Genomic DNA, 10,546 nt, shown 5'->3' on the forward strand with positions numbered 1-10,546 from the left:
CCCCCTGCCCTGAGCCCCCTGCTGCACCCCGCACCCTGACCCCCTGTCCTGAGCCCCCTGCTGCACCCCTTCTGCACCCCAACCCCCTGCACTCTGACCCTCCTGCTGCACCCTGACCCCCTGCCCTGAACCCCCGCTGCACCCTGCACCCCAACCCCCTGCCCTGAGCCCCCTACTGCACCCCAAACCCCTGCCCTGAACCTCCCACCGCACCCCAAACCCCTGCCCTGAGCCCCCTGCTGCACCCTGAACCCCTGCAACACCCCTCACCCCTCCTGCACCCCACACCCCAACTCCCTGCCCTGAGCCCCCGCCACACCCCACACCCCTCCTGCACCCCCTGGGGGCAGGGAGGGGGCGGAGTTGGGGTGGGGATTTCAGAGAAGGGGTTGGAATGGGGGCAGGGAAGGGGTGGGAAGGGGCGGGGCCTCATGGAAGGGGTGGAGTGGGGGCGGGGCCGAGGGCGGCGTGGGGGAGGTGTCAGTAAATGCGGCCCTCGGGCCAATGTACTAGTCCTCATGTGGCCCTCGTGGTCATTTGAGTTTGAGACCCCTGCTTTAAAGTACAAGTGGGATTTTTGAGAACTCATCATTAGCTCAACTCCGCTTCCACTGAAGTCAGTGGGCATTTTACCATTGATTTCATTAGGAGTGGAGTTAGGCCAGCGGCAAACGCGTTTGAAAATCTCCTCCCCGAACAAACGTCCGAGAGGAGAGAGTTCTCCCAGCTGCGGGCGGAGGGCACAGGAGCCCAGTGCCTGGTCTGGATGCTGCCCCGGATACACACTCAGTTGGACGCAGACTGCAACATAAACCTTGAATTCAACTCGGAAGAGGGTCATTTTGCTTCCTGCTCTGCACTCAGATCCCGAAACTAGGCTGCTCAGTTTCACGTGTTTCTGGTCAGTTTCACAGCCGGTTCCTATGCCCAAGTAGGAAGCTGCTGTGGGAATTTTCAATAGAAAATATTGTCTTCACTGGCATTAATTTTAAATGTTCATGAAAAGGTTCTGTTCTGTTCTACCTGGTTGTGAAACAGCCTAACGATTGGACCTAAACTCCTTGACAGCGTCCCTTTAATGCCGCCAACGCTCTGTGAATTTCAATCCAAGTGGGCAGTTGAAAAAGCAAGACAGAAATCCAGTCCTGTGTGAATTGAAGTGAAGTTGAGCTGTGAAATCCTTGATGTAATATTTCCACAAGTGGGAGGAATTAGCTGATGTCGTAGAGACCTTGCCAGTCACCATTTTTTTAACCAGTTGTTTAATCTCCCTTAATGCTCTTATATTTAGATTTTAGCTTGTGCGTTTCAGTAGATAAGTTATTAACCGGGGCTACTGAGTGCAGCGCAAGTGCAGAGCACGAATCAAGCAACTTGTTTCTGGAATGTTCATTAGCACTAAAAGATTTTCTCAAACCCTGGCAAAGCGCTCGATCCCTTTAATTGTAAGCACCTTTTTTTTTTTTCTTTGCTCAAAATAGACCTTAATTGAAACATGCTGCTCTGGCGATGTCTGCATCTGCTGCACTAGAGTTGGTCTCCGTGTATTTGATGCAGCGGTATGGAAAGGGGGGAGGGAAGCAGCGATATTGCGAAGTAAGCTTCACTCTTCTGGGTGTAATTAGAGTTTTAAGCCTCCCCCACTAATCGTGCAGTCCCCCAGCAGACACACCAGCCGTGGTGCAGGCGAGCTGGGTGCTGACGCCCCACCGGCCCATTGCAGCTAAGCTCAGAACCAGATGCGCTCTCAACTTGCTAGACCTTCGCGTCTTAAATGCGCGTTGTCAAGGACCATCTGAATCTAAAACGGGCTTAGTGAGGCTTGGCGTTACGCTGGGGAGCAGCCTGGCCTCCTGATCTGAGCACAGGCCTGGGAGTCGGGACTCCTGCGGGTGGTTCCCAGCTCTGCTGGTGTCTCTGGGTGACCTGGGCGAGTCCTGCGAGCTCGCTGGAACAGATTTTGAAAGGTATCACAAGCTGCAGATGGGTACCCAGTGGGGTATCGAAAGCAGCGAAGTGTCTGCATCTTTAGGCACCCAAATACCTTCCAAAATGTGGCCCGCGGTTTCCCCAACATTAAAATAGGGCTGATAGATTCCAAGGCCAGAAGGGAGGGACCGTTGGGATCTTTTTGTCTGAGCTCCTGTAGATCGCAGGCTGCCTAGCACTGACCTGCCTCCCAGCAGGGTTCGGAGGCGCATGTGTGTAAAACACCTGGAAGATGGAAATTCCAAGAAGCCCAGTGGTTGCCATGAGGCTTTAGTGTTTTTATTCCCGTAAGATAATGTGTTTGTAACCTAAACCGATGCCTGAAATATTCCCCCGAAAGCAATTCTGCAGCCTAGACTCGCTCTGGCTCTCTGGGACTGAGCATGTGTTTATTTTCCAGCTCTGCCCATTCCACGTCAGAAGTCGATCTGAGCGCGAGTTGCCTTTGTTTTCTGATTGAAGCACGTTCGGTCTGTTTCTCTAGCCTGCCGTAAGCTGCCTAGCGTTGGAGCAGTGCCGCGCAGTGCTGAGCCGACCCTGCCGTTTCTTCCCGGGGCCGGTAGTTCCCAGGCATTCCTCCTCTGACCCCCAGCAACCCTGGCCAAGAAGGGACGTAGCATGACAGAAATTTAAGCATGGAACAGCCAGGCCTGCCAAAATACCCCCTTCATCAGGGAACAGCTGCCTACCTGTGCTTGGATTGGTCCCCAGCGTCACTCCTGTCCTGTGGCGAAACAGATCTCCGTTCCGGGTTACGCTGATCACCGAAATAGACAGGTCTTGTCAGTCTTTTGACTTGACACTGGAACATGAGCTTAGAACATGGACCGTTCCTTTCTGTTCTACAGGCGATAAACACTGACCCCCTCGGTCTGGGTCAGCTGACACTGGTATGGCACTTGATTAACGTGGCAAGGAGTATTGGCCTGTAACTTTAATGACAGAATGACCTAGCACAGGCGCGCTCCAGACGTGCAGCGTAAAGGCTGCGCTGGCAGCTTCTCTGGAGCCCGAGGGCTCCCCCGGATCTGCACAAGAGCAGCTTTTACCGGGTGATTTTCATCTTTGGTGCGGTTGCAAAACACGACTGCTGGCAGCCACCCTGTGAGGTGGGTAAGTCGCATACTCCCCATTTCACAGAGCTGGAAGTTGAGGCAGGGAGGGACCTGCCCAAGTCCATGGAAAGTCAGTGTTTATAACTGAGACTATATAAGACTATAACAGGGTTTAAAAAAGAACTAGATAAATTGGTGGAGGATAGGCCCATCAGTGGCTATTAGCCAGGATGGGCAGGGCTGGTGTCCCTAGCCTCTGTTTGCCAGAAGCTGGGAATGAGCGACAGGGGCTGGATCACTTGATGATTCCCTGTTCTGTTCATTCCCTCTGGGGCACCTGGCATTGGCCACTGTCAGAAGACAGGAGACTGGGCTAGATAGGCCTTTGGTCTGACCCAGTCTGGCTGTTCTTATGTTCTTGGTGTCAGGACTGGGATTCAGACTCAGACATTCTTGTTTTCAGGCTCGTGATCAGACCATTGCGCCCCACTGCAGATAGCAGCACGGCCTAGAGCTTGTGACTTCCGGGGGAGGCTTTGTAGTGGGTTAGGTTCTACAATAGGAGGTGCTGGTTTGATCCAAGCAGCCTTCAGCTTGGCTAAAAGGAGCGGTTGACGTGCTAGGCCCGGTAGCGTCCATCTGTATTAAGGATAAAGGGGGCTGCATTCTGGGGCAGAAGCCAAGGAGCTGCCACAGACCTTCCGAATGGGCTTTGGCCGCTCCTGGGCTGGCCCGCTGCCGGCGTCTCCTCGAGTGACGTGGCATGTGGCTCAGGAAGCGGGTCTGCCCCCATTCCCTGTGGAGCCTGTCGTCTGCTCTGTGGCCGAAGTGCGGCCGAGCTCTTGCCGAGAGGAGATTAGGCCCGTCCGGCGGGGGCCGTTTCTGCACAGAGCCGAGCGGAGCTGAGCGCCGGGGCGGCGAAGGTTCGTTAGCCAGGGTGGGCGTTGACCCAGCCGCTGAGCAGAGACACTGAGAGCTCTTTTCTTTGCAGACTCCCTGACACGGCCGAGACGGACTGTGTTCACCCGCGCCATCGAGGGCTGCGACCTGCACTGGCAGGACAGCCACTTGCAGCGGATAATCAGCAGCGATTTCTACGTGTCCCCTTCGTACCAGCGGGACGGCGAGAGCCTCCTCTTCAATGCGCAAGGACAGCCGCTGTGGCTAGGTAACCCCCCCCTTCGAGCCTCCCGCGCCCTGAGTGTAATGCCTCTGCAGTCGCCCCGAGCATGGGGACCCCAAGGGCCCTGCTCCAAGGGATGGGGCCAGGTGCTGTCTGTGCGGGGCCCATCCCCTGGCATCTGGGCACCTGGACTTCCACCACTCCCTGAAAGCCACTGCCAGGGAAGCCAGGCTGGTTCGTTCCCTTGGGCACAGCAAGGCTTCTGGAGAGAGACCAGACTTGCCTGGCCCCCAGCGCGGTGAGACGCTGGCCAGATCTGATCTCTGCCACTTAGCTAGAAACATCCTTTTCCCAAACCTTACCGGTTCTGGCCTGGGTGAGCTCCGTTAGCCTCAGCATCTCTGGCCAGCGCAGCTGCCACCAGGCGGGTGTGGTGAGGAGCTGGCCTGCTAGCTAGCATGCTTGTACGCTTGGATATGGCCACATTAATGTTAATATCAAAACTCCCATTGACTTCACTGGAGCCCGGATTCCACCGCAGGGTATTGAAAGGGTCTCAACGTTGGCTAAGCAGCGAGGATAGCGTAGAGAATACCGCCAGGATGGGCCATGCCTCTGGCACGTGGCAGCAAACGGCACACACTTTCGGTGGCGTGCGTTTGTTTTAGTTTGTTGCTGGACAGATCACCCCAGACTGTGAGCCCGGCTGCCCTGGGTCCCTCCCCCCCGTTGAACTTCCCGACATTCCTCCCAGCTCCTGCAGCCCAAATTCTGCGTGACTGTCCATGCCCTGGCCTCCAGGGAGCGTCCAGGGCAGAGTTGTGGTGGTGAGATCCTCCGTCAGCAGGGCTCCCCCGGGGCAGAGTCGACCCCATCGCCGGGCTTAGGACAGTTTTTCATCACCTCTACTTTGGGTGTCAATTGTTCTCCCTTGCAGGCATGTGGGGCTCTGTGACCATAGCAACCAGGTGGTTTTGTTAAATGCGGGTGCTTGTGACCTACAGCAAATCTGAAACCAGCTCGTCACCTTGAATATTGTGTCTGGTTCGGGTCAGTCAGTCTCAAAACTGAGTGCAGGAATGGGGGGAGGGGGGCAGAGATGGGTGACAGAAATGATCAGAGCCCTGAAAAGACTGTTGTGTGCAGCGAGAGACTGAAAAACTGAGGACTGTGTAGTGTAGAGAGATGAGTAAGGGGGAAAAGGCAGCGCTATATAAAACCGTGGCTGGGATAGAGAAGGCAAATCAGGCTCCCTGTTTGCCCTATCCCATATCACAAGAACAAGGAAATGAAACAGGCCCAAGACATAAGTGAAAACGTTTAAAGACAACCCACATAGTTAACCTGTGGAACTCACTGCCGCAAGGCTACCAGCGAGGCCAAGAGCTCCATAATTAATAAATACGTACATCGGTGTTTATAAAGATCATCAGAACATTCCCGGTTAGAGAGGGTAAAAAGGCTCTACAGCCTTGTATGCTTTGGAGCATAAACTAGCCATGAACTGCCAGAGTGGGGAGTTTTTTCCATAACTGTCTCACAGCAGGGCTCTTTGCACCCTGCTCGGAAGCAGGGGAGCCCGGCTATTCTTAGAGACAGAGCGCTGGACTAAGAGGACCACAGTTCCTCGAGACCTTGACTATCAGAGATTTGATAATGGATCCCTCTTGCTTCACCCTAGTCTAGTAAAAGGACTTAACGAAGCACATTCTTGTCCCGATTATTTTTTTAATAGCTCTGTTGCCTTGATTTTCCATTTTATATTCTCACAGCCTCTTTCTGGAGGGTTTCACAATGCCACGGAAAGCATCTGATTTGTCAGCAACATTTTAATGATGAATTCAGAGAGAAGGCAAATATTTCACCCATGTAGCAAATAAACAGTAGAGGAAGCCAGTAAGAAATTCTTCTGCAAACCCTGCTGTTTTTCACCTATTTCCACATGGGGGAGGGGTGTGTGCTCGGTGTAACATATAAACCAGATTGGGATTTAGAGAGAGATTTTTGTGCAAAGACTCTCTGATGTTTCATGGAAACGGACGATCCTGTGTCCACAATTTTAGATCTTCTTCATTTCCCATTTATTTTCTTGCTAGGGACATTTGCAGGAAGACAAAATCTTAGTTCCTCACCGTACAGTATGGCACATCATCTGCTGCTGCTAATGTCTCACTCAGAGTCATAATCCTCTCCGCAGTAGCTCCTGGCTTCAGGTGGGGAATAAGCAGCGGGAGCAGATGAATTTCTAAGCAACCGTGATTCTGTTTTTCATGCAACTGTTCCTAATAATAAACCACCGGGAAAGAGAACAAGAAAATACACAATCGCTACCACTGGTTCCAGCGAGGCATCCGGGAGGCAGTTTAGAAGCCCGGATCGAAAGTCACGATGCAAAGCCCGTGCCTGTGTGCAGAAGTTAGGAACGCTGAAGAACTGTGGGAGGGGAGGAGAAGAGCGATCTCGGCGGGGAGGACTGCACCTAGGAATGGTGAAAAGCAGAATCCCTTGGTGGATAAATGTAATGCAAACCCTCACTGTTGGCTTGGCACTTAGATACAACGGTGCCTCCTAGATTAGATAAAGCAGCGTTCGTTTCCTGGGGTACCATCCAGGGCAGGGGCTGGTTATTTATAGCTGCTGTTCCTAGAATGTGGCCGGAACTCCATTCATATTCTTGGCAAGCATCCCCGTAGGGAGCGGTAGAGGGGCTGCTGACGCTAAGGCAGAGAACAGGGGCTGGACTTCCAGGGAGAAAGTTCTTCAGAAGCAAGCTGACCGTGCCGGGTGCTTTTCCTTCCCGCAGCAGAGCCGTGAATCTCTGTGCTCTTCAGGCTCACGGGCACGCTGCATTTAACCTTGTTTTGCAGAGCACGTCCCTACAGCGTGTGCGCGGGTTGATGCCCTGCGTTCCCATGGGTACCCCAAAGAAGCGCTCCGACTGACTGTTGCCATAATCAATACACTGAGACTGCAGCAGCAAAGGCAGCTGGAAATTTACAAACACCAGAAGAAAGGTATGGGCTGTTCCCAGACTTGTAGACCCAACCCTGGAATCAACCACTTTGCTTGGCCAGTATACTGGGGGCAAATGACAATGGCCCAGCCTCACTCAGCTGCTGCTGAATGCCGAGCGCATGGATGCCCCGGAGCCGCTCTGTTTTCTGCTGGGCACTGCCAGTGCTGCAGGGCGTTTGATGCAGACCACTGCCCACCAGAACGCTCGCCCGGTGTGTCTGTCTGATCCCAGCAGCGTTTGACGCCAGGTTTTCAGATCTGAAAAATGCCCAAATAGCCTTTGATATTGGATGGCTTGGATTGCCGTGGCCTGGCGTTGAGCGGCATGTCCGGGCGGGGGTGAAAGACCGACCTGAAAGCGTTTGTAGACAGGCCTGTGCCTCCCAGAGACACTCCTGCTGCTGTTCCCGAGTCACGTGCTGCACCGATGGGAGCAGCACAGCGATCCCGCTTCCCCTCGCCCTGAGCCGAGTCCTGCCGGTGACTAGTAACGGTGGGTCACTGCTCAGGAGAGCAGCCCCCAGGGGTTGTAAAATAACTGAACGAGCTGGTTATAGCAGCGACCCTTCCGTGTTTCTCTACCAGGGACCAGCTGGCTGGCTTCCTGAGCCGTGTCAGGGAGATCTCGGGGCCCGGGCGTTGAGAACCGTGGCTGGAGCACGCTCGCGCCGTTTCTCCCGGGCCTTCCCGCCGTGCGTTCTTCCCAACCTGAGCGGGACCTGAGTGACCTGCCGCCGCGGCTTCAGGCCTTCGACTCAGCGTTTCTGTATCTAACGCTCTGCTTCTGTCCCGTCCCCAGAATTACTGCAGAGGGGAGCCACCACCATCACAAACCTGGAGGGCTGGGTCGGGCACCCTCTGAACCCCGTTGGCTGCTTGTTCCTCACCTTGACGGAGGCTTGTAGATTAGAAGAGGAAAATTGCCTTGAAATTTCAGGTATCTGAGTCATTCCCTGTCCAGACCAGTGAGTTAAACTTCCAGGGCTCCAGCCTGTGGGCTGCTGACCCCAAGACACAGCTAACGGCTCCCCTGCCCCTTACGCGTCCGTTCGTATAGTGTCTCTCTCTGTGTCTCCTCCTCAAACTTCTCCTGCTTCTCCAACCGCGTCTCACCCCACCGCTCCGTCTCGCTCACGCCCAGCTCTGCTCTCTCCGCTTGCAGAGGAAGAGAAGGGGCCGGGAGGGATCACGATAGGCTCTATTTAGCCTAACAGAAGGTTAAGGGGTGGGTTGATCACAGTCTGTAAGTACCTACATGGGGAACAAATGTCTAATGATGGGCTCTGCAGTCTAGCAGAGGAAGGTCTAACAGGATCCAGTGGCTGGGAGCTGAAGCGAGACAAACTCAGACTGGAAATAAGGCCTCGTTTTTTAACAGTGAGCGTCATTAACCACCGGAACAGTTCCCCAAGGGTTGCGGTGGATTCTTGGCCGTTTTTAAAGCCCGACGGGATGTTTCTCTAGAAGCTCTGCCCTAGGGGTTATTCGGGGGCCTGTGCTGTACAGGAGGTCAGACGAGATGGGCACAACCATCCTGCCCTTGGAATCTGGGGAACCTGTAACACAGCGAGGGGGGACGTGGCGCCTCCCAAGTGCAGGGTGGCCGCAGACTGAGGCAGTCGGACGACAGCCGAACAGCCACGCCCAGAGTTGTGCGAGGTCGTCCCGGGACACATGGCCGTTCTGCCTGTTGGGTGGCTTTGCCCCATGGCACGTTGAACTTGGCTTGTTTCCCCATGGCTGGTAAAAGCGAGGAGGACGCTCATAGCCCGGCCCGTTGCGTTGGCACTTGGAGTCAGAACTGGGAGGGTCAGGTTGGGTTTTCCGCCAAGCCACTCCCTCCAGCCGGGTCAGAAATGCAGGGCAGTGTCCTCCCACGCGGGCTCGCTCGGTCGTGCTCGATCTCCGCGGAACCAGCGTAAGCTTCCATTGGCCGTGGTTTGGGGGCGGGGAAGGGTGGCGCTGGGCTTGGGTTTCACGCTGGGTTCGTTCCCAGGTCATTCTCCTTTCTCACCCTAGTGACTGCCTTCTCCTCTAGATGCCGGCGACGCCAAGCCCCCGGTGTACCAGCACGTGCCTGTGGCGACTGGTTGCCAGGACAGCGGCGAGTCCTACCTGTCCCTGGCCTTAGAGGTGGCTCTGATGGGGATGGGGCAGCAGCGGGTGATGCCCGAGGGGCTGTACGCGCAGGATAAAGTGTGCCGCAACGAAGAGCAGATCAGCGCCCGGCTGCAGGAGTTGGAGCTGGACGCGGTGCTGGTGCAGGCCCTTCGGAAGCAGTGTATCTTGCTGCTGGAAGGTGAGGGGGGGAGGGGAGCCGGGCTGCACTGAACAGCTGCTGGTGGCATTGAGAGGCCGGCCTTGGAGATTACCCCTCGCTCACGGTGCAGGAGCCCAGGGGACCGAGGAGCTGGGGGAGGCTGGTTACAGGGAGGGCCCCCGCAGGCGCTTGCTGGGCCAGGGCTCTGGCAAGGCACCAGTCACTTGCTGCCCTGCCCGTGTTACCAGGGTCATTAACCCTGAGGCTGCCAGCCCGGTGCCTGAGCAGTCCGGCACTCCAGTCCCTACGCAGCGGTGGTGTGGGGCACGCCCCCAAGGGACACAGAGGAACGTTTGGGGGGGCAGGGGGGGGCCCAAGCCAGCCCCCAGGGAGGGGAGGGAGTGTGTGCAACCCAGCCCTGCTCCTGCCTCCCAGCCGCTGCCCCCCAGCCCCGCTCCCGGCCCCACCCCCAGCCACTACCCCCTGGCTCCACTCCCAGCCCCGGCCCCTCAGCCCCGCTCCCAGCCCAGGCTCCGCCTCCATTCCCGGCCACGACCTCACTGCTCCACTCCCAGCCCTGGATCCGCCTCCATTCCTGGCCGTGACCTCCCCGGCTTCGCTCCCAGCTCCACCTCCACCCCCAGCCCCGCTTCCAGTCCCGGCTCCACCTCCATTCCCAGCCACGGCCCCCAGCCCCGCTTCCAGCCCCGGCTCCACCTCCATTCCCAGCCACGGCCCCCAGCCCCGCTTCCAGCCCCGGCTCCACCTCCACCTCCATTCCCAGCCCCATCCCCAGCCATGGCCCCCAGCCCCGCTTCCAGCCACAGCTCCACCTCCATTCCCGGCAGCAACCCCCCAGCTTCACTCCCAGCCCCAGCTCCACCTCCATTCCCAGCCCCACCCCCAGCCACGGCCTCCAGCCCCAGCTCCACCTCCAATCCCGGCCGCGAACCCCCAGCTTCACTCCCAGCCCCACCCTCCCCTCCATTCCTAGCTCCACTCCCAGCCCCGCCCCCCCAGCTCCACTCCCAGCCCCGCCTCCGCCTCCATTCCCGGCCGCGACCCCCCAGCTCCACTCCCAGCCCCAGCTCCACCTCCATTCCT

At 56.7% G+C, this 10,546-nt stretch overlaps 1 protein-coding gene across 1 annotated transcript in view; it reads left to right on the forward strand.

Annotated features, from left to right (window-relative positions):
* The window catches only part of ZSWIM5 (zinc finger SWIM-type containing 5), a 67,221-nt gene that overhangs the window by 43,875 nt on the left and 12,800 nt on the right, over positions 1-10,546 (forward strand). Inside the window, exons 6-9 of the mRNA XM_026651970.1 lie at positions 4,036-4,212; positions 7,035-7,181; positions 7,982-8,119; positions 9,221-9,481. Coding sequence (XP_026507755.1) covers positions 4,036-4,212; positions 7,035-7,181; positions 7,982-8,119; positions 9,221-9,481 — 723 coding nt within the window. The remainder of the gene's footprint in view (positions 1-4,035; positions 4,213-7,034; positions 7,182-7,981; positions 8,120-9,220; positions 9,482-10,546) is intronic.

This window comes from Terrapene carolina, unplaced genomic scaffold (assembly GCF_002925995.2).
Source record: "Terrapene carolina triunguis isolate 2854851 unplaced genomic scaffold, T_m_triunguis-2.0 Scaffold110, whole genome shotgun sequence".
NCBI lineage: Eukaryota > Metazoa > Chordata > Testudines > Emydidae > Terrapene > Terrapene triunguis.